The sequence below is a fragment of the Arachis ipaensis genome, chromosome B1, assembly GCF_059453495.1.
Source record: "Arachis ipaensis isolate K30076 ecotype BB chromosome B1, ASM5945349v1, whole genome shotgun sequence".
Classification (NCBI taxonomy): domain Eukaryota; kingdom Viridiplantae; phylum Streptophyta; class Magnoliopsida; order Fabales; family Fabaceae; genus Arachis; species Arachis ipaensis.
The window spans coordinates 16,069,684-16,094,368 of NC_142436.1; the positions used below are offsets into that span (position 1 = coordinate 16,069,684).

At 32.3% G+C, this 24,685-nt stretch overlaps 1 protein-coding gene across 4 annotated transcripts; it reads right to left on the reverse strand.

Annotated features, from left to right (window-relative positions):
• Nucleotides 1–12,925: 12,925 nt before the first annotated feature.
• On the reverse strand, nucleotides 12,926–16,418 carry LOC107626111 (uncharacterized). 4 transcript variants are annotated; one of them, XM_021118003.2, is made up of 4 exons: nucleotides 16,094–16,231; nucleotides 14,864–14,950; nucleotides 14,228–14,256; nucleotides 12,926–14,145 (listed from the first exon to the last, which is right to left on the reverse strand). In XM_021118003.2, exon 4 carries the CDS (start codon nucleotides 14,137–14,139, stop codon nucleotides 13,180–13,182), a length of 960 nt encoding a protein of 319 aa, XP_020973662.1. In that variant the 5' UTR covers nucleotides 14,140–14,145; nucleotides 14,228–14,256; nucleotides 14,864–14,950; nucleotides 16,094–16,231; the 3' UTR covers nucleotides 12,926–13,179. The 4 variants fall into 4 exon arrangements, with proteins under 4 accessions (XP_020973662.1, XP_020973659.1, XP_016184409.1 ...); XM_021118000.2 differs by having other exon boundaries at nucleotides 14,228–14,259; XM_016328923.3 differs by lacking the exon at nucleotides 14,864–14,950 and having other exon boundaries at nucleotides 14,228–14,259; nucleotides 16,094–16,418.
• Between the last annotated feature and the right edge of the window lie 8,267 nt (nucleotides 16,419–24,685).

Genomic DNA, 24,685 nt, shown 5'->3' on the forward strand with positions numbered 1-24,685 from the left:
TTTGGAAATTCTTTACTTTCAAAACCGGGGGGTTGAGCCACAAATACTTCTCTATCTATAAAGCCATTAAGGAAAGCACATTTAATATCCATTTGGAACATTCTAAAATCCTTATGGGCAGCATAGGCAAGAAGCAACCTAATTGCTTCCATTCTAGCTACCGGGGCAAAAGACTCATCAAAATTAATTCCTTCCTCTTGATCGTAATCTTGGGCCACTAATATAGCCTCGTTACGAACAACACTGTCATCCTCACCCAATTTATTTTTGAAAATCCACCTTGTACCAGTTACCTTCTTACTATTAGGATTTGGTACAAATGTACAAACCCCATTCTTTTCAAATTGAGCCAGCTCCTCTTCTATGGCTTTAACCCATGAAGGGTCTTCAAGAGCTTGCTTTACATTGAGAGGCTCTAATTGAGACAAGAAAGCAACATTGCTTTGTTCAACTTGCTTCTTGCTTGAGGATCTAGTGGTCACGCCTTGGGAAGGATCACCAATGATAAAATCATGAGGGTAACCCTTTAGAAACTTCCATTCACGTGGCCTTTGAGGGATGGTTCTGCCTTGATGAGTTTTAACTGACTGCTCTGTTTTGGGTTCTCTAGCTTGGTCTGGAGACAAAACCGAAATGTCTCCTTCATTTTGATGAGATATTTCTGGACAGATTGGTTCACTAACTTGGTCAGACTTGGGATTTTCTTTACTGGCTTCATGGTCCACATCAGTATCACAACCTGCATCATCTTCTATCACAACACTTGGAATTGAGTTAGAATCACAAAAGGATACATGTATGGATTCCTCTATTGTCCCATGTTCCTTGAGATAAATCCTAAAGGCTTTGTTAGTGGTGGAGTATCCAATAAACATTCCTTCATATGACTTTGGATTAAATTTCCAAGATTTTTTTTATTGTTAAGCACAAAATATTTACACCCAAAAACATGGAAATACTTAAGATTAGGTGGGGTTCCTTTCCATAGCTCATATGGAGTTTTCTTCAAACCTTTTCGAATGATGGTTCTATTCAAAATATAACAAGCTGTACTTAAAGCTTCAGCCCACAAAAATTTTGATACATCATTTTCACAAAGCATTTTCCTAGTCATTTCTTGAAGGCTTCTATTCCTTCTTTCAACTACCCCATTTTGTTGAGGAGTTCTAGGACATGAGAAGTTATGTGCAATACCAAAATCATCACAGAATTTTTCAAAATCTTGATTTTCAAATTCTTTTCTGTGATCACTTCTCAAATGTGCTATTTTCAAATCCTTTTCATTTTGAATATTTTTGCAAAGAGTGGAAAAATCATGAAAAGCATCATTCTTATGAGCTAGGAACAGGACCCAGCCGAATTTAGAGTAATCATCCACCACCACCAAACCATAGTGTTTACCTCCCAAACTTTGAGTCCTTGTTGGACCAAAAAGATCAATATGCAACATTTCTAATGGCCTCTTAGAGGAAATTCCATCTTTTGGTTTAAAAAAAGATTTTACTTGTTTGCCTAATTGACAAGCATCACAAGTAATATCTTTATCAAATTTAATGTTGGAAATTCCTTTAACCAAGTTTTTCTTTACAAGCTTAGAAATTTGGTACATGCTTGCATGACCCAATTTCTTATGCCAAAGCCATTTTTTAGTTTCAAGAGAAGTGAAACATGTTACTTTTTGATCTTTTAGATCCTCAAGAGTCAATCCATACACATTATTACATCTTTTTGCTTCAAATAAGATATCATCAGATTTTTCACAACCAACTAAGCAATCCAATTTTCTAAAGATAACCTTATAACCAAGATCACATAATTGGCTAATGCTTAGTAGGTTGTGTTTCAAACCATCAACAAGTAAAACATCATTTATGAAAGAAGAAAAACTCTTACCTACTTTACCTATGGCCACTATTTTTCCTTTTCCATTATCACCAAAAGTAACAAACCCTCCATCATACTCATCAAGCTTGACGAAGAACGTTTCCTTTCCAGTCATATGCCTAGAGCACCCACTGTCCATCTACTACATGTTGTCTTTTCTCTTGGATGCTAGGCAAACCTACAAAATAAGCTCAAGTGACATTAGGTATCCAAATCCTTTTGGATCCTTTGACGTCAAACCATCTTCTTTGTCCCAAGCCATTATAATCACAAACAATTTTACAAACTTTATTTCCAATCATTCTTTCACTAAAGAAACACTGAATAGGAAAATGACCATTTCGATTGCACAGTCTACAAAATCTTTGAGTTGCTGTTTTTCTAAAGCTTGTTGGGTTTTGAAACCTTATATCATTTGAAGATGATGCTATGTTAGTAAAAGTAGGTTTCTCAACAAATTTTCCAGTTTTATGAAAACCCAAACCAGCTTTATCATAAAGAGATTTTTGACTAACCAAGAGTTGATTTAAATTTTCTGATCTTTGAGCAAATTTGGCTAAGTCTTCTTTAAGTCTTTTTTACTCTTTCAGCAATTTCTCATTTTCTTCAAAACAGTTAAGATATGCAACCACAGAATGCTATTTTTCACAAGTTTTTATTTCAGCTTTCAACTGCTTGTTTTCTTCAACAATATCAACAGCGGTTTCAGCCTCTCTCAACTTTTCTTTTAGAAAACCATTTTCTGCCTTCAGTATTTCAATTTGAGACTCGAGATCTTGGTTTTCACTTAGTAAACATTTTACTTTTTTAGAGAGATGTTCAATCATGAGATGAAGGTCTTCAGTGTCAAGGTTATGAGATACTACCTACTCTACGTGATCGGCCATGAGGCATGTTTGAGACTTGGTTTCAGATTCTTCATCTTCATCAGAGTCGTTTTCCAAGTCTTCCCAAGAAGCCATGAGTCCTTTCTTCTTTTCCTTTTTCGACTTCTCCTCCTTCTTCAGTTTAGGGTAATCTGACTTGAAATGCCCAGCTTCTTTGCAGTTGTAGCAGATCACTTTGCTGAGATCCTTCTTTAGCTTCCTTGAGCTGCTTCCTCTGTTTTTCTCCTTCAACTTTACCATTTTCCTGAATTTCTTAGCAAACAAAACAAAATCATTTTTAGATGAGTTATCACTGGATTCATCATCCAGAGGTTCAGAAACGGATTTGAGAGCAATTTCTTTCTTTTTTGTATCCTTTTTCAAATAAGTGTTTTTAAAAGCAAGAAAATTTCCTCTCAAATCATCATATGTAATATTATCAATATTACTACTTTCATCTATCACTATTGCTTTTGTTTCCCACTCTTTCGTGAGACATCTCAAAATTCTTCTCACAAGCACAGACTCAGGATATGTAATTTCCATAGCATCCAAGCCAGTGATGATGACATTGAATCTTTCGAACAACTCATCTATCGTTTCTCCTTCCTTCATTGAGAATATTTCATATTCTCTGTTCAGCATGTCTATTCTGGTCTTCTTCACTAGGGTTATGCCTTCATGAGTGATCTGTAGTTTGTCCCATATTTCCTTTGCTGTTGTACATCTTGATACCCGTCGGTATTCCTCGAAGCTGACTGCACAATTGAGCAAGTTGACAGCTTTGGCGTTGAGTTCTACTTTCTTTCTGTCTTCCTCATTCCAATTGGCTTCGCCTTTGAGTGAAACAACACCTTCTTCACTCGTAACTGTTGGAAACTATGGACCTTCTAAGATTGTCTTCCAGAGTCTGTAATCTACAGACTGAACAAATATCTTCATCCTTTCTTTCCAGTAACTGTAGTTCTTTCCATTGAAGTATGGTGGTCTGTTGCTTGACTGCCCTTCTGTTAGAGTATAAGCAACAAAATTTGAGCCACTGTTATCCGCCATCAGGATCTTTTCTCCAAGCTGCAAAACTTGATCTCTTTGAGACCAAGCTCTGATACTAATTGATGTTTATCAATGGCTAAGAGAAGGGGGGTTGAATCTTAGCCCCTTTTTCTGAGTATCACTTTCTGCCTTTCAAAATAGTTTCGGGATATTTTTCTGCATTTTGTTTCATAACCAGACATAAGACATTTTCTTTTTGTCTCGCACCCAGTCAGGAGATATTTTTCATTTTTGTCTCCTTAGCAATAGAAACAGAAATGGAGTAGAAGAAAAAGAGAGAATCACACCAATAAGTATCTTGGTTTAGCTGTTAAGTGCAATGCAGCCTACGTCCAGTCTCCATCACATCAATGATGGAATTTCACTATAATCAACTGATTACAGACACCAATTCTTCCCTAGGAACTACCCTTTCCTATCGGGGACAAGTTCAGATTCTATACCCAAAACTGAACTTGACTTGGTCACCTACCAAGCTTTCAACTGCTAAGTGCTAACCCAACTTACAAGGGAATTCCCACAGAATCATGATACACAACATATAGATGTACAAAGGACCTCTAAGACATCTATGTCTTTTTCTTTAATTTTGTACACTCTGCATTTTTCCACTCACTGCTTTTTCTTACAAACCTCACTCTGTTTGCCTTTTTCACCATGAGACTCACACAGACAAAACTAAAGAAAAGAATGCAAAATAAAACACATTGAAGGAGAAGAACTTCTGTTAGCTTAGGTAGTTATGAGAACTCTGTGCTTACTCTCCTTGTCTCAACCCTTGACCGTTCACCCTTATTATAGAAGGGGAAGCTTCCAAGGTTAAAACCGGTTGAACGAAGCCACCTTCTTCTTCTTCAATAATCAAAATCGGTTCGGACAGAGAGAAGAGAGAGGGAACCGAAAGCAAAACCAACATGCAATTACCTCTCTCTCGTCCCTTCTCACCAAGCTTCATCAATCTGAGCCTTCCACCTTGACTTGGTCCCCAAGAAGGATTTCTGACCCTTGATGAACTCTTGATCCTTTACAGCTCCATCTGTTCCATTTTTGCTTCTTCCTCCACGTAGCTACAGTAGCTACCTTCTGTGATGGATGAACAAAAGTGGAAATGAGCTTCACCTCAGAGATCTTCTTCTCTGACCAATCGGATTGCTTCTACTTTAGGCATGGAGATCTTGAAACCTCTTCACCACATCTTGCCTTTAGTGGTAAAGATCTCAGCCACGCCATGCCTTGGATTTTCTTTTTGCAAGGGCCATCATCACCTTGGCCACTTGCTTCTTCCTAGCTTCTCTGTTTCTACCTCTGATAGCTTCTTCCATCTTCTTTCCCTGATGGAAGTGACACACAAAAATAAGAGAGAGAAGAGAGAGAAGGAAAAGAAAACTTTGGAAGTAATGAGTGAAATTAAAATCAATTAAAATCAATTAAAACCCACTTCTCATCGTTTATGCATAGTAACGTGTGAGGCATTGAAAGCTATCAAATCAATGTAAACTTTCTCTTTCCTATTACTAATGCAATTAAACCAAGTTAATTAAATTTAAATTCCACCAAAAGAGAGAGTAGGTAACCGAACCACTTCTCTTTTCTTTCTTTTTCTTTTCAAATTCAGACCATGATGATGTTGGTTTTTCAACACAATGGTTTTGGGCTACTCCATAATTTCCTGGCCCAATCAACATAAGAATAATTCAGCCACAATGTTAACGAAATTTTTGTACTAAAGGCGGGATGTTTTGTCAACATTTTGGGCTTTTTGTTGCTTATGCCCGATGATCAAAATTTTGCATACAAAATAGAAATTATTGATCAAATAATTTTGAAGCCAAAATCAAATTAATAATTCCTAATAATAAATTTTAACAATGTTTGATCATCACAATAATTTGAAGTTTTTCAAACTCAACAGAAGTGATCATGGAAAAGAATTTGAAAACTAAAATTATGAATCATTTTGTGATGAATTTTGTATATCACATAATTTTTCTTGTCCTAGAACACTTCAACAAAATGGGGTTGTTGAAAAGAGAAATAGAAGCCTTCAAGAAATTGCTCGAGCCATGCTTTGTGAAAGTGATGCACCCAAATTTCTTTGGACTGAAGTTGTGAATACAGCTTGCTATATTTTGAATCTAACCATCATTCAAAAATTCTTAAAAAAAATTTCGTATGAGCTATGGAAAGGAACTCCTCCTAACTTTAAGTACTTTTATATTTTTGGATATAAATATTTTGTTTTAAATACAAAAGACAATCTTAAAAAATTTGATCCAAAGTCATATGAGTGTACTTTTGTAGGATACTCAACCACTAGCAAAGCTTATAGAATTCATCTTAAAGAACATAGGATCATTGAAGAGACCATACATATTACTTTTTGTAAATCTAACTCAATTTCAAGTATTATATAAGAGAATAATATAGGAATTTAAGCTGAACAAAATCCAAGTGAAGTCCAAGATCAAGCCAAATCAGATTCTTTGTTGAAAACTATTGTATCTGATTTCTGCAGATCAAAATGTAGGAGACAAATTAGATTTGTCTCCTACCACGACTGAGAGTTCTGGCAATATCAATAGTGCAGAGCCTAACCATACTAGATCTTCCCTTACTTCACCTAAGTCCAGAGAATAGAAGTTCTTGAAGAACTATCCATAAGAGTTTATAATTGGAGATCCATCTCAAGGAGTTACCACAAGATCATCAAATAGAAGAAGGATGGAACAAAATGATCTTGCCCTCATCTTTTAAATTAAACCTCAAAATGTGAAGGAAGCTCTTGATAATCCATCATGGGTCAAAGTAATGGAAGAGGAGCTGATCCAATTTGAGAAAAATGAAGTGAGAAAATTGGTGTCAAGCTCAAATGGAAAGAAGGTAACAGGTATCGAATGGATCTTTCAAAATAAATTGGGTGATGATAGTAGCATTGCAAGAAACAAGGCGAGACCAGTGGCTCAAGGATATGATCAAGAAGAGAGAATTGACTTCGATGAGTCATTTGTCCCAGTTGCAAGAATGAAGGCAATAAGATTATTGCTAGCTTATGCTGTACATAAATGATTCAAACTTTTTCAAATAGATGTCAAGTGTGCCTTTTTAAATGGTATTATTGATAGAGAGTTATACGTGGCACAACCTCCCGATTTTGGAAACAAAGATCTTTCAAACTATGTTTTTAAACTTTCAAAAGATCTTTATAGTTTGAGACAAGCTCCTAAAGGTTGGTATGAAAGACTTAGCTCTTTTTTGTTGAAAAATAGTTTTCAAAGACGTACCAAGGATACAACTCTTTTTATTAAAGAATCTAATGATCATTTCATTCTAGTTCAAGTTTATGTGGATGATATTGTGTTTGGCTCGGCTAATGAAGGCTTGTGTGCTGATTTTGAAAACTTAATGACTAGTGAGTTTTATATGAGTATGATAAGAGAACTCACATTCTTCTTAAGACTCCAAATCAAAAAAACTCCTAGTGACATTTTTGTGCACCAAGATAAATATGCCAAAGAATTGGTAAAAAAAAATTGGTTTAGAAAATTTCAATCCAATGAGTACACCAATGCATCTAAATTCTAAACTTAAGAAAGATAAAAATGGCAAAGATGTGGATGAGACAAGGTATAGAGAAATGATCAGATCTCTTATATATCTAACCTCCTCTAGACCGGACATAGTTCTTAGTATTGGAATTTGTTCTAGATTTCAATCACACCCAAAAGAATCCCATTTTTCAGCTGTCAAGAGAATCATTAGATATATAAATGGAACTTCTAATTTTGGTCTTTGGTATCCTAAATCTAATGAGTTTTGTATAGTGGGTTATTGCGATGCAGATTTTACTAGTGACCGAATTGATAGAAGGAGCACATAAGGGATTTGCTGCTTTCATGGACAGTCACTAAATGTGTGGTCTAGCAAGAAACAAGCTAATGTTACATTGTCCATGGCAAAGGTTGGATACATAGCCGCTTCCTCTTGTTGTTTTCAATTATTATGGCTTAAAACCCAACTTTCAAATTACAAATTACAAGTCAATAATATTCCCTTAATGTGTGATAATATAAGCGCAATAAATATTTCTAAAAACTCTGTTCTGCACTCTAGAACCAAGCACATTGAAGTTAGATTTCACTCTATTAGAGAATATGTGCAAAAGGGAACCATTGATATTTAATTTATAAAATCTGAAAATCAACTTGCTGATATATTTACAAAACCACTATCTGAAAATAGATTTTGCAAGTTGAGAACTGTCCTGTGTATTTTTTGTGCTAAATCAATCCCTTAATTTGATGATATTGCTTTCTGATTATTTTTGTCTCTCAGGTCAATAGGAGACAAAACTGGACAAATAATGAATCCCTCTAAGTTCTCTGGATATAAGACTGAGTGTTGGTACTTTTGAATTTATTGGGGTCAATACTGAATCTTTAGTGGTCCATTGTGTTTCCTTAAAACTATCATTGAGCCCGAAAGAAAATTTTTATTCTATGATGTCGGCTTCATTGGATTCTTGATCATAAATTTAAAATTCTTATTTTTTTTGAATTTTTTACCAAATTAAATCAAGTTTAGATTTCAAAAATTTTCTTTGACTTGTCTTTTCATCTCCATTTATTTTTGAAACACCTTTTCAAATATTTTTAAATTACATTTTTGTGGTTTCAAAATTCAAGCATTTATAGCAGTTACACCTTGTGAACAGTTCATCTTCTCTTTCAACCTTCATCAATTCTCAAAACTGCATTAATTACTTTCATAAAGATGAGAAAGAAGGTTGCTATACAAAGAGGCATTGACTCCTATCATGCTCCTAGAAATTCTCTACCAAATGGTCAAGCTCACACCCACATTCATATACACTCGCATCCTCTTCACATTCCTCTCCAGTTCTAAAAATCATGGCATGCACTAAGATAACATCTCGTCGTTTATCAATGACACCACCTGAGGTTGGAACTTCTAGGGCTAACGCCAAGGGGAAGAAGCCCATGACTGAGGAAGAACTTTCATTGTCTCCTCCTCCTCGTTCCTCATCACGTCCACAAGGACGTTCAGCACCCTCGAGTAAAGCACCCAAAGGTAACCGTCGACCTTTTCTCAACTCTGTGAAAGAACCTGAAAATTCAAATTCTGTAGGATTCAAATCACATTTTGGTAACCTTCCACATTCTCACTATGATTTTCTCTGTTTTTCATTTAGTATGAACTATAAATTTCATAGAGCTACTGTTTCTAAAAGACCTTTGTGTTCAATATATGTGGCTGACTTAAAGGCTTTAGCTAAAAAGGGGATAAACTTTGTTGAAAACATCATTTATCTGGATTGAAAAAATTTATTTGAAATTTGAAAATCAGTCTATCCTAATTTAGTTAGAGAATTTTATGTCAATATGTACTATCATGAGTAATTTGTTCACTCTTATGTTAAAGGCCGTGAAATTCATTTAAATAAAGAATTCATTAGTGAAGCCCTAGACTACTATGATGTTAGTGTTAATGCCTACATCACTGGTAAATGAGACAATGATTTAGGTATTTCATACAAGGATATTTTAGCCAACATTTGTGAGAACATTTTTCTCATGGATGGTGTTACTCCTAACCATCGAGTCCTAAGTCCTGTCAAAGCCCAGTTACACCGCATTATTACCCACATTCTCTTACCCCAAAGCGGTTCATATCAACGCGTTACTCTATATGACACATTAGTTCTCTATACCATCATCAACAAAACTGAAATTTCTTTTGCTTATTTGATGATGCACTATATATATGATTGTATCAAAAGTGAAAAAATGTTTCATTACCATATGACATGTTTTTGACTTATTTCTTTGAACACTTTAGTGTTGATCTAAATAATGAGATCCAAGAGAATATAATTTTATCTCTTAAAGGCGGTGGTGCAGTCAAACAGACAAAGAAAACAGGGACAAAGGCTGCGAGAGATACGGTTACGAAAGAAGAAGATAAAAGTATTCCTCCTCCATCTGTTGTTGGTACATCAACTTCTAATAAATACTTGGTCAATGAAATTGTGAAAGATGTTCTACAGGAGTTTGTGAACTTGACCAAGCACATGATTAACTCTAGCCAACAAGTTAGGAGACTTGCAATTCAAAATGAAAACTCTTTAAGAAAGTCCCAAAGCAGAGTTGAAGTACTTCTCAAGTACGTTGAATCATTGGAAGATGACCAAATGATGTCTGAGAAAGAAGAAGAAGATATATTGAGAACCAAGGATGAGGAATCTAATGTCTAGCTCCTTGTCAAATGATGCTGATGATGTTAATTCTGAAAAACTATTGTCTGAAGTTTCCATTATATTACTTTCATACTTTCTTGTTTGTTTTGAATAACTGTAATAGTTACTTGTAGGTTTTTAACTTGAATTTATACACTTTTTTATGCCTAACAAAACTTTTGTGTAGGAAATACTACTCCTCCTTGATAATAAAAGGGGAGTGAGTAAAATGAATTGTTAGGATGTTTAATTAATGAACAATTAGTACTGCCGTTTTAGCATGAATTATTTGTGAATTATTTGGTACTAATTGGTTGAGGCTGCTGTTTTGAAAATATTGAATTATTGCAGCTCTAATTGTGAAATTTAATGCTCTGATTTTGAAATTTGATTAAAATACTTTTGATCATTATTCTGATTGATATTTGCTTTATGATTGGTTGATGCTGAATGATTATTTTTGAGAACTAAAAAGTTTATAACATTTTCTGACAAACAAGCTATTGGGCTGGTTCAAAAGAGATGGCTAGTTGAATTGTTTTGGATAATTAACTTTATCTATAAGTATATTTTTTGCATGGAAATTACTTGAATAATTATTGCAAGTTAAGAAAAAGCTCACATTCAGGGGAGCTTTCAAAATGAAAGAAAGGGAGAGTTCAACTTGAAGATTGAATCATCAAAGGGAAGTTCATCAAACTCTTCTCATTTCTTTTATTTACAAATTTATTTTATAATGTTTGTTATCAAGGGGAGATTGTTGAGTTTAAAAAAATAATAAATTAAGTGATGATGACTAAATCTTATTATTGGATTAAAAACTCAATTATGTATGCGATTAGTTTGTTTATTATGCAGAAGATTATTGGAATCAAATAAGGCCTAATAACAAGCTAACAAAGTTCTAAAATGGTTCAGGCCCATAAGTACCCATTTACCAACTAATGGCCCAAGGAATTGTTGAATATTACTATCCAAAAAGAAAAGAAGCAACACATTTCCATTTGAAGCAAACTTGTGACCGAACTCATTTTCTCTCCTTTCTCTCCTTTCTCTTCTCTCATCCACATGAAACACTCCAAAAGGAAAGCAAGAAAAAAGAAGTCTGATTAAGGTTCAAATCAAAAAAGAAAAAAGGGATTACCAAATTTAAGCAAGTCAAAATCTAAGATTCAGAAAGCTAAGATCAATTCAAGAGGTAAATCAAAAAATCTTTTTCAACTTGGTGCTTCATTGATAACTTATTGAAGGCTATTCTTCCTCAAGCATCGAACTGAAAAATTGAAGAAAGTAGAGGCTATGAAGCTCTGCTACATATCAAGGATCAAGAATCAAATTTGGAGCTAAAGTTTTGATATACGACTGAGATCCTTGATGAAGATTGAAAAAGGATGAAAGAGAAGTAGCAAGGTTTGTTTGCATGTTGCCTTTAATCATTGCTACTATCTTCTGCCCTAGTGTTGTTGCTGTAATATTTGGGAAAGAAGGAAGTCAAAAGTTTATGCCAAGTTTCAAGCTTGGAAAACTTTACTTCTCTATTAAAGGGGTAAACGACCAGAGATTGATTTAAAGATTGAGCACACTGTTTGGGTTCTCATATCTTACAAGCTATTCCTTTCTTCTTCTTCAGAGATTTACATTGAATTTTCTCTTCTTCGATGTTCGTCTTTTCTTTGTTTCTTCTCAATGAAAAAAGGCATTAAGTAAGGAATCAGTAAAAACCATTGGAAGAAAAGGCAAAGAGAGATATAAGAAAACCCAGAAAATTATAGCAAAGCTTTTTTGTACGTTTTTCAGTTTTGTACACATGATCCTGAGGGGATTCCTTTGCTAAGTTGGGTGAGCACTTAGTGGTTGAAAATTTAGAGAATGAACCTAGTCAAATCTAACTTGGATAGAAGCTAGGTTTGTTCCAGATAGGATTGGGTTTAATCCTAGAAAAATTGGTGTTTATAATCTTTGTGAAAGATAATGAAAATTTTTCTATAGTTGTGGAAAAGATTGGATATAGGTCACATTGCACATGATGGCCGAACCAGGATACATGGATGTGTGATTTTCTTTTCTCTACTCTTCTTCTATTTCATTTCACTAAGAGATAAAACAAAAGTGTCTCCTACATTGCATATTTCTCAGAAGTCACAATTATTCGAAAGTAACTTGTTACTCTGTTTCTGAACGCTTCGTAAAGAGACAAAATAAAATCGTCTCCTGAATTTTATCTTACAGATGCATTAGCAACTAAGTTCCAATTCCAGTCAGAAGCAAAAAGCTAAAAGGATTGAAGAAAGAAGACTATAGATTTAACCCTTCTTCTATAGGCCATTCACAAACCTTCAAATAATTAAAAAATTGTATTTTTTAACTAAATTTTTTTCAACTCAAATTTGTTCACCTATTTTAAAAAAATAAAAATTAGATTAATCTAAAAATATTAAATTTTAAACATTATTATTAATTAAAAATAAATGATTTTTCATAGTTGATTCCAACAACACAGACCAACAACAAAAAACAAACATAAACTATCAAGAACTAATTTGTTGAGTGATTTAATAAAATAGCAAGTTAAAAAAAAAAACTAGTTAACAGTAAATTATAACAATTAATTCATATTATTAAAATAGAACAAAATTATATCACTTTTTACTAGTGTCATGATTGACACAACTTCACTTAAAATATTTTCGGGTGAGGCATTACAAATTACCACTTTATATCTCGTTAATAATTTGGTTAAGACAGAGTACTTAACTCATTTTGTAGCTTTATTATATCATATTTTTTTAGTAAAATAGTTAATATTCCTTTTGCATCAATTGCACAAATTTTGCTCTTCCGCTCGCACGCTCCGTTTTCTAACATCAAATGGGGTCTAAAACCAACTTGCATATCTGCTTTTGATATTTTGGTTTCATACAAAACACGACGCTCCTTACCCGCCCTAGCGGCTACACAAAATCCTTTTTGCACAATGAAACGAGTTCTACACCTTGAGTAGAAGACAGAGGAAAATCCATATATCAATCTATTATATGTAAATGCTATCTACATTACATTCTAATTACTATCAAAAATTTTTCACTCATTGCCCAGCCACACCCTTCAGCATCACCATAAAAGCTATGCAATCTTCGTTCTCTTGCATGCACTCATGTCATCTTCATTTTCCACAGCCATACAGTTATTTAATTTATCAAGATTCCAAGAAACTCGTTTCCTTCCTTTGCAGACACGATTCATCATATTCACACCTAAATCAACACGCTTCTCTTCCTCCCCACCCACTCCACCCATCCTAAACTTCACTTTTCCTCTTCCCTGTGCCAAAACAATCCTGGTATCTTTCTCTTCTTTCCCATTAATCCCATTGATCTGTGATTCGCTTTTATTTTCTTCCAAATTACCACTGAAATGTTCTGCTCCAAGCGAATGTTCCCAGAGTTTCTCACCGAATTTCCTCTCCTTAACCGAAACCTTACGACAATTCTTGTACAACCTTTCCTCGGGAAACTCTGGCAGCCATCTTGGAATATGAAAACCTTGACCTTTTGTTTTATTAGAACATGAGGAGCTAGAATCAGTGATTGATTCTAACTTTGGAATTCCTGAGACATTTTTGTGTAGAATTGGTTTGGAAAATGGTACTTCGTTAGAGTACTTTACAAAGTTCATAATCTCTTTCAAAGCTCCAGACCTTAGTAAGTCATTCTTGTGCATCTCTGAGCCACTGGGAAACCCTTGAACAGAGTACAGATCATGAATGCCATTGATGAGGTCAAATAGATTAGCTTCAGTCCGATTGGAAGTGTTGGCGAAAGAGGCAGCTGTTCTTGCTGTTGCTTCGAGATACTTCATAGCAACATTGGTGAAGTTTTCAAGAGTACCCTGTGTAGATTTTTTATATCCAACTGACTGACAGATCTGAGCAACTGCAGTTCTGGCTATAGCAAATGAGAACTGAGATGGGGTCTCCACTAATACAACATCTTTTTCTTTTAGGTCTCTCTTCCGTTTGCTTTTAGCCCTTTGGGATAGTTTTAATTTGCTTTTTGCAGTGTTGCTGCTTTGCACAGGCTTCATGAGGAACTAATAAAGAGAGAAAAGCAATAAGAAATAGAGAACAATGAACCCTATACAAAAGCCAGGGTTTAGGATTTATTCCTGGTACCAAATATCTGCACAGAAGCTCCTTTCCTCCTGCTACACAATAGAAGTTATTACAAATCAAAATTAATCATTTCTATACAAATATTATATTTTCACAATGCATGGAAGGTTTGTAGTTTGGTATATATGCACTTAACCTATCAACAATGTAAAACAAAAGACCAATGACATTGAATGTAATATGCCAATAGCCAATAAAAGTGATGGACAAACAAAATATAGAGAGATGCGGAGAGCAATGGTTGCAGGTTTAAGGTACGCCATACTACTCTTATTCCTCACTATTCCTAATCATTTCTCATTTGTTATTCCTCACTGTTCCTCATCATTCCCATTTGTTTATAATATCACAGTTTTAAGGTACACCATACTATTTGCATTCCAACATTCATTTGAAAACAGAAAAGAAAGCTCTCAACAAATAACAGAAAACTTTTTAGTGGTGATAAAAATAAAGGTCTGCTATTGTAGAGGCATGGATGTGGGAGTTAACAAAGCTTGTTGCACCCAATAAAATGCGGCCTTGTTTCTAAGGTTAAAGAATTGAAAAAAGATGAGAAAGAAGTTTCTACTTGCAAAATCATCTTTTTTTTTTTTAAAGAGTCTTTGTTTTGCATGATTGCATCATCATTAGTACCTGTGCTATAAGTCCCTCTCTTCAATCATATACTTGAGTTTGTAACCAAGGATGAATATGATTTTGTCTAAGAATTTTGTTTCTAGGCTGAAATAATGACATTAAACACAATTCTGTAGGGTTAAGATCACAAATAGTTGCCACAGGGTAAAAGAGAACACAATAATGTTGCAAAAGATTGAAGGGATGATAGGAAATATTCAAATTTTCAAATAAAAAAAGATAAGAGACTTTGGAATATAAACATTTTGAATAAGTATAGGGAGCCAATGGCCTAAGCGTACAATGTGTACAATAGAGGTTTAGGAAGTATTAGAGATATGACCATTAGTGTTACATTGTCCTGTCAGGTTACGCTTTTGGAATGAGTGGTTTCATGATATGGTATTAGAGATGAATTGTGTACACATTGTATGCTTAGGCCATTGGCTCCCTAGCAGTACTCAAACATTTTTGTACCAATAACATTGTTTTTCTGTTATATTATTATATAATAAACCTTTGCATCCAGTGGCTTCTCTGATGTGGATCTTGCTCTTTTTTTTCCTTTTTTGCAACACAAAGAATCCGAAACTTAAATTTTATAGAAGGAAAAGTGCTAGAAAACAGAGAAACATACAAAGTCAAATGTTAAATTGCTTTAAAGAAGAAGAAAGAAAGAAAGTAATTCCACAAGAGTAGCATTATAACTTCTAAGTAGAACATCAAGAAGGGGAATTAATGAAAAAACAAATTGTAACATCTCAAATTAAAAAGGTCTCTAACCACTTACAGTGTTTGGTACCAACTTATTAAGAAACTCAAGAAGAGAGCAATCTTATGCAGTGGTTCTCTTCAGGGTTGAAGAAAAGATAACAAAGCAAACTATGAACCAATTTCCTAAGAAAAGCAGCAATAGAACATGAATATTTACTTGAATCAGTAACATCAGGCCCTAACTTGCACTGGATCATGATAATATTTACTTGCAATGCAGTTGGATTAGAAAACGTTACAGAACATAACAAGAAGATGAGAAAGACAATTCAATTGGATTAGATGTATCCAGTATTGATCATTGAGCAAATTTATCAAGGCACACAAAACAAACACAATAAGCACAGAAACAAATAGACCCAAAATGGAAAACAAACACAGCCAAATCAACTCCTAATAACACATAAACACGAACGAAAGTTCTGTCAATTATATATGGCACGGAAGACAAATATTAGAGAGGAAAAGAATTACAATGTGATTGTTGTAAAGTAATAGCGGCGACTCGGCGACCCAAGGGCTTCACTGCTGTTTGAATAAAGTACAAAATGGGGTTGCTCCGGGTGGACGGTGGTGGTGAAGCTGAGAGTGTTGCGCGGCGGAGAACACAACTTCTATGACAACAGCGGCGGCAGCAACGTCATCGGCGACGACAATACCTGCCTCTAATCCCTTCCTCTTGAGGAATTTGTGCTTATTTTGGAAGAAGAGGGACCTTTGGGGTTATGCAAAACCCAACTTTTTTTTTTTTTTTGGGGGTGGGGGATGGGGAAGTTGGGTTTGGCGAAAGCATGTTTTCGTTCCAAGGAAACAATTTAATTTTAATACCTTGTAAATATGAAATAGTTTTACGTGTATTTTTTATATTTATGGTATAAAACAAGATTTTCTAAAGTTTGTAATATTAGTAAAATAATAAAATAATATTTTAATTATTTTTAAATATGTAATATTTATTATTTATGAGTTTTATTATTTTAATTTAAAAATTACTTATGGTATAAATTAACGTATTTTTTTTAAGTGATTGTATAACTTTAAAAAAGTCAGATATTTATTATATATATGGTCATCCAAAATAATAGAATAAAATATTTTATAGTACATCAAAATTAAACTCTTTAACTTAATATCTATTATTTCATTTAATTACATATTTATTATATCTATATTATTCAATTATTTTAATACTAATTACGGAATAAATAAAAAAATAATCTTTAATTTAATTTTTAAACTTTACAAAAGTGACTCATATTAATCTCTAAGATAATTTTTAACACGCAAACATTAATAAAACATTGACCTGAACAGTTAGATACCACACTGAAACTTGTAATATGGTGCAATTTTGATTTGGCTTTCAAATAGTCCAAAATATACTAAGGACAGTTAGATATCACTTGATTTGGAAGGAAAATTTTTAATAAATATCACTTGTGAAGTTGTTTTTGGATTATTTAAGTACAAAAACCAAAATAACGTCGTTATATAGAATTATAACATATTGTGGCAATCACTTATTCACGTGAGCATTCATTTAACGTTTATGTGTCACAGGGACTAACATAAGTCATATTCGCTAAATTTTAAAACTAAATAAAGGCAATCGAAATTTTATGGATTAAATTGAGTTTCGCGTAAAAATTTAAAGATCAAATTAAATATTATCTTAATAAAAAATAAGATAACTTTGAGTATTTTAGACAATTTATTATTATTTTTAAATATTATTATATTATTAATATAATGAGATAAGAAAAAAATTAGTGCACAACTTCCATTCTTGAATTATTATTCACTATATTAATCCATAAAAAATATTTTTTGCTATTTACAAAACTTGAATTTCAAAATCTTTTAAAATAATTATTAATAAGTGTCACTTCTCATCTAACTAATTATATTTTTATTAAACTAATAGAGACATTATTATATATTGATACACTTTTATATATATATATATATATATATATATGTATTATTTCAATATGATTATACTAAGATTGTTATGATTTTTAAAAAATATTATTAAAATTAAAATAACATTTTTTATTGTTAAATAACGCTTTTTTAAAATGTGTTTCTTAAAAAAAATATTATTAAAATATTAAAAAAATATATAACTTTAATTTTAACAATACTTACATCGTTACTGTAATCATCCTAATTTAGTTCTATTAAAATTTATATATATAATATAATATAATATGAGGTAAACGATAATTAAATTAAGAACAAGTGAAGATTTATGATTTATAAATTTAGGAATTAATTTGATTATTTAAATGTAAAAGCTATTTTAACAAGTGTTGAGAATTTTAAAGGCTAAATTAATAGTTGAGTAGTATATAAATTAATATTAATATATTATAAATATAAAAATTACTATCATTTAATCATATTTAAGATAAAAAGAAATCAACTCTAATATTTTATTTCTTAGTAAATGAATTTTTTTTGCATTAGTTAATAAAATATTTCTCACATTATTTGAGGAGAAAAACCTCAAAACCTATTCATCATTATTATTCTGAGTAAGTGGATTATTACTATTTATTGTCAGAATTATTTAACCAAAAAAAATTATTTATTTTAGTATATTACCTTTAGAAAATTCTATAATTAATATCTCAAATAGAGTTTCTAGTTTTCTCTACTAAGAAACACAAAAATAAATTCCAAAATCATAAATTCTCGTAAACCCAAAAAAGATGTATTATGTTAGTGAAAGAAGAAAGCCAGAAAAAAAAAAGAGATTGATCAAGAAAAAATATTTGAGAATAAAAAAAATAAAATTTTCTTAAGATATATAAGCGTTGACTTTATAATTTCATTTTGCAGCTCAACTTTATTTTTATCATTAAAAAAATCTCTAATAAAATAATTAGAGAGAGACTAAACTACTAATAGAGTACAACACTCATAGAAAAGTACTTAAGAGTTCAATTTTAACTAAATGTAAAAATAGATCAAATTCTTATTTATTCTAAAAAAATTATATATTATTTGTTGAAAAGTCATCTTGTATTTTATTTTTTGAGTAAAGTTTACCCAAATTTTAAGATAATAAAACTAATAGTCCATTACTCAAATTTTTCGGTCAAGGACATGTGCATAAAGAACTGTCTCTAATCAAGTGAAAATTAATGCCCTAATTAATCTTTATGGTGAATGTGATTATTTTAAAATTTTACAAGTTTAATTCTAAATTTTTTATTTTCTTAAAGTTTTTGTGTGTTTTGGTAGTGTTTTATTTTTATTTCAGAAATAAAAATACAATAAAAATGAAATTATATAATTTTAACAGCAAAAGCAATAAAATCAGAACTCGAAAACAATAAATTTATTTTGCTATAACTAGTTGAAATTTAATTATATAACTAGTTGAAATTTAATTTGATGCTGTCATAAATCAAAACCTAAAACTCTGATACTATGAAAAGGTATCAGAAACTCTATAGATCTGAGAAGAGAAGGTAAGAATAGAAAGGAGAGAGATGAAGGCGGAGAGAAAATGTAATAAAAAAATGTGTGAGAGTTCATTAGTTCTGATTTATTACAAAAAGGGAGCTAGATCCTTATATTTATAGTAGTAACTAGGGAGAGAATTTTTTAACAAACTAACAACCCTTCTAATAGAATTGCCAGATCAGTATAAGTAACTCCCTACTAACTCAATTGAGCTAGAAACTAACTCCTAATTTTTAGCAATTCTATCAGTCAACAACGACTTCTTCTCTACTTACTCTAACATTCTCTCTTAAACTGAGCTTAGGTTATTCAATCAATCTCACTTTGGTTCTGAACCTTAGGAAAGCATCATGACTTACAGGCTTTGTTAGTGCATGAGCAATTTGATCCTATGATGGAATGTAAATTACGAATGCCTTTCTATCTACAACTCGATTTCGAACAAAATGAAGATCAATCTCAAAGTGTTTTGAGCGGTGGTGTAAAATTAAATTCTGTCTCATAAAGATTATGCTTTGATTGTCACAGAACAAGGTTGGAGATGGTCCAGCTGGAATGTGCATTTCACGAAAAATTTTTTGCAGCCATATGGTATCAGTCATGGCATCAGCAAGGACTCTAAATTCAGCCTCTGCACTTGATCTGGCTATTGCTGCTTGTTTCCTACTCGACCAGCTTATGAGATTCACTCTAAAGAATAGACAGTAGCCTGAAGTTGATCTTCTATCTACTAGGTGTAACATCCTAACTTTTTGAATCAAGTCATTTTTTTAATAACTAATTAATTAATTAAAATGGTAATGATTTAAGATTTGAATTTAAAATTTAAACATATGAAAGCATTAGTGGTAGTAAATCTCTAACCGACAGTAAACAACCTTTTAAAACATAGTTATAACTAATTCTACATTTATTAGATTTGAATGATATTTTGTTATATAAAAAGATAAGAATACTAGCTCTATTCCTTAAGTTCAGTATAAAATTAAATTCAAATTAAATTAGGTAGATAAATCGGTTACAAGTTCAGAGTAGAAAATCGCGCTCTTATCAGTCAGCCTGATATACTAACAATATTTCAAAAATATCTCAAGCTGTGGTTATTCGATTGACTTCATTTAGGATTCGTTTTAAAGCTAATTCAATTCTCTATAAATTTGTCTCTAATAGCTAATTCCAAATTCCAAATGTAAAAAAAGTTATAGGACTCACAAAGTGACGATTCAGATTGAAGATTTCACCTAAATGCCTCCTAACATAATCTGCACATACCTGAGAGCTATTTGATCCTTCCTTTCTCATTCTATTCTCTTTTTCTATACAAAAAATTCTAGTATACACAAAGTCTAGCCATGAAACAAGTCTCTCTTCACTAACAAACCGCATCTATTTGCATCGGAATACCTAACGGAACTTCACTCAAGGTAGGGGTTTTATGCTAATTTTTATGTCATATATAGATGTTAGCATTAGATGTCATGATAATGTCTCTTTCCTTCATACGCATTATGCATTATAATAAAAATCTTATGTGCATAAAGAACTGAGGAAATAATCCTTCGGTAAGGAAAGATGACCTCCAAAGACAAGATAATCGAGATGATCCTTTGATAAGGGAAGGTGATCGGCAAACTTTTGGGAACCTTCGGTAAGGGAAGGAGACTCCCATCAATTTTATATAATAAGATATCTTTGTTGATATAACTCTTTTCTTGTGTATATCTAAATAACCTTAATTGTAAATTGAACTGAGGGAATTATCCTCCGGTAAGGGAAGGTGACCCCCAAAGACAAGATATCGATATGATCCTTCGGTAAGGGAAGGTGATCGTCAAAACGTTTGGAATAAGAACTTTCGGTAAGGAAAGGGGACTCCCACCTTTTATACCGGTTTAAGCTCAATACCTTCTATAAAAGCTACAAGAAAAAGTAATGAAAAGTACAATGAAAAGTGTGATCATGATTGTTCTTCTTTTATCTTTTTTTTTTATTTATGATTATGTTTATTATTGCATTCAAAGATCCTTCTTTTTTTCAAAGTTCCTTTTTGTATGATGTATGATATTGTTTAAGATCTTTATTTCATTCAGATCTATTCTGTTTGACTTATCTATGGTAATGTTACTATTCTTCTCTTATTTATTATTTATTTTGTCTTGCTTTATGGCCTATGAGAACATCATACCAAGGTTTATGAGTTACCTTTATATGTTTTAACGCTATAGCCATTTTGTATGCATTACACATGTCATAACATAAGTAAATGAGAAGCATCTAAAAGTCACACCACTCCGACTAATCAAGACTTTTGAAAATAATAATTGAACAACATTGCATCATCACTGTTTTTATTTTAAAACTCGGAGTGGCTGGGGATGGATACGATGACACCATATAGATAAACTACTGAGAAACTTTTGTTTCTCACCCCTCTCTCCGTACCATCTTCAGAAACGATGCAGTACGAAGTAATACAGTTGAGGTGAAAAGACAGGTGTACTAGTGGGAGCAAGCCATCGAGGACGTAGATACAAAACATTAAACATTTACCTTAAGAAGAAAGAATATGCGATTGTTTTAGCCATAGTTAAACAAATTAAGAGAATTAGGATTTTTTATGTGTCTTATTTTATCCTTATTGACTGATTGCAATGTAACTATTATATTTCCTTTTTTATTTGGTATGAGTAAAGCTTGTCATTGTTGTACCTTCATAGTTTAGTACACTGATTTTTCATGTTAGTATTTTCAAATCCACTTATATTTTTCAACTAGTAACTATTCTAATAAAAACTAATTATTCAACATTTTTATCTATAAATTATTTTATATAAATATTTCACATTTGTTTTAAAAGAAAAATTTCACAAGGTTTTGAATATCAGCTATTAAATATAATCCAAATAAAGCTTAACTCAATTTAAAAGTATTAGGGTGTTACACTAGGTCTGTTACCCAATTCGAGATACAAAAGGCTAAGATTCTGAACTCCTAGATTTTATGTATTTCAAGACCAAAGTCAATTGTCCCAACCAAGTAGCGCAGTATTCTTTTTACTTCCTTCCAATGTTGTTCCATGGGAGCATGCATAAATTGAGATACCTTTTTCACTTAGAATATGATATCAGACCTAGTAATGGTGGCATATTGTAATCCACCCACTATAGACCTGTATAGAAAATGTTTGTCGAAGGCAGCACCCGAGTTGTCAAGCTTCAGAGTACCAGCCATTAATGTTGCAATGGGTTGAGAATCAAGCATCACTACAAGAAAAACGTTGAGTACCATCGAATTTACCAGTAGATTGAATTTGACGGTATAAACAGTGCCAAAAAATTTTTACAGGCGGATTATTTCGTTCGACGCTAATTGCTGGCAAAATTTGCATCAAATTTTGTAATTAATGCGACAAAAATAAGAGGTTGTTATCGTCGGAATTTTTGGATGGTAACTTTGGCACCATATTATGTTTTGTGGCGTCCAATTACCGTCAGATTATTCCGCTGGCAAATCTGACGGTATGCTTTTTTTTTTTGCACAATTACCACACAATTAGTAGTCAAATTAATTTTTTTTACAAAATTAAGGTGCAAATTTAAAATTATCATAAATCAACCAATGATTTTATTAAATATCAAGGGTCTGAATATAATAAAAAGTCAAAGAAAAAATACAATGAAATAGACATAAAATAAATTAAATCCTTAAAACTCTATGGATCTCGGTAATTGTCATCGTCGTTGTCGTCATCGTCGTCGTCTTCCCCCTACTGAAGCGGCGGACTAGGTGTTGATGTCGGTGCCCCACTAGCAGCGCTGCCTCCAACACGCATCTGGTCATTGTATACCGCCATCTGGTCTTGCAAAAGCTCTAGCCGCTCCAGTTTTTTCCGTCAGTTCTGACCTAATGGCAACGGTGTCTCTCACGCGTGCAAGAAGCTAGTTGTACCTTTGTTCAGACTGCTGAGCTTGTTGGTAAAGCTCCTATGTGAGCTTCTGCACCTTCTCCTTCAAGTCGACAACTTTCTTGGAATCGGCAGGGTTGGTGGTAGAGGCAGAGGTATATGAAGCTGCCAATGTAGAGGTGCGGAGGCCGCTAGCGAATAATGACCCATAGATGCGATTCTTGTAGGGTTTAGTGGCGGTCTCACGCCAAATTCCATCAGGATCTACGACTGAGGCATCGGAGTCGAGGGCATTCCTACTAAGATGAAATTGCTAGGTCGCAACCTCCACTCTCTGCATGTAGTCCTCTTGTGTAACGCACATTGTGATTAGGATGACAGTTAATTAGCTTTAAATCAAATACATTTTAAACTTAGAATTAATTGAAACTCACATAATGACGCGAATATTGTAGAGATGACCAAAATAAAAAATTCCCTTTCTCTTATCCCAAAAAAAAAGATGACCATATCCATTGGGTTTTGCATAACCCCATGGGCCCTTGTTCTTCCAACAACCGAAAGCAAATCCCTAAGCACAAATTCTTCAAGAGAAAGGTATTGTCTTTCTCTCTAAAATTTGCCTTCCGTGCCATATATAATTGGTAGAACAACTGTGTGTATTTATGTGCAATGGCGGATCCAAGGGGGTCTAAGGTGGCCATGGTCCCCCATTAAAAAAAAAAGGTAGTATTATTAGTTTATTATTATTATATAATTAATATATATTAATTATAGATTAAATATATTTTAATATATTACACACTAAAAAAAATACATGTTAGTAATTTAATATGTATAAATTATAATGTGTATTATAATATATTAGTAGCAAATAAAAAATAAATTTAAAAAACAATAAAAGCTTATAAATATATAAATAATTGAAAAATTATTGAAATATATAGGTTTTGATTAATGTAAAAAATTAACAACTATAAAAAAATTTTTATTTTGACTTTTTTTATGACAACAATAACAATTGAATATATTTTTTAAACAATAAAAATTATTAAAATAAAATAAAAAAATAAATTTTTAGCAGATTATATGATTATATATGTTGAAAAAGAGAATGTTTTAAAATTTATTTCAGATAGTAAATTGATCATTTTAGTTATATGAAATATCAAAGAACAAATTTAAAAATACTAAAAACTTAAAAGTATGTAGTTGAATATTGATTTTTATATAATATAATTATTAATTTTAATCTATATACTATAAATTATATTTTATTGACTTTTTGTTATATTATATGTTAATTTGTTTTATATTTAATTTAGCCCCTCTTATAAAATTTATGGATCCACCACTATTTATGTGTTATTAGGAGTTTAGTTGGCTTTGTTTCTTTTCCATTTCGGATCTATTTGTTGATGTGTTTATTGTGTTTGTTTTCTGTGTCTTCGTAAATTTTCTCAAAGATGCATACATCTAATCCGATTGAATTGTCCTTCTCATCTTTTTGTAAGTTTTGTAACCTTTTTCTAATCCAACTGTATTGCAAGTAAATATTATCATCATCCCGTGGTAGTTAGGTCTCGATGCTACTACTTCAAGTAAATATTCATGTTCTATTTGCTACTTTTTTTTCTTAGACAATGGTTCATAGGTTGCTTTGTTATCTTTTCTTCAATCCTGAAGAG

What these genes read in the sequence shown, in the direction of transcription:
- LOC107626111 (XM_088501133.1), bottom strand. Translation starts at nt 14,139, where the DNA reads ATGAAGCCTGTGCAAAGCAGCAACACTGCAAAAAGCAAATTAAAACTA.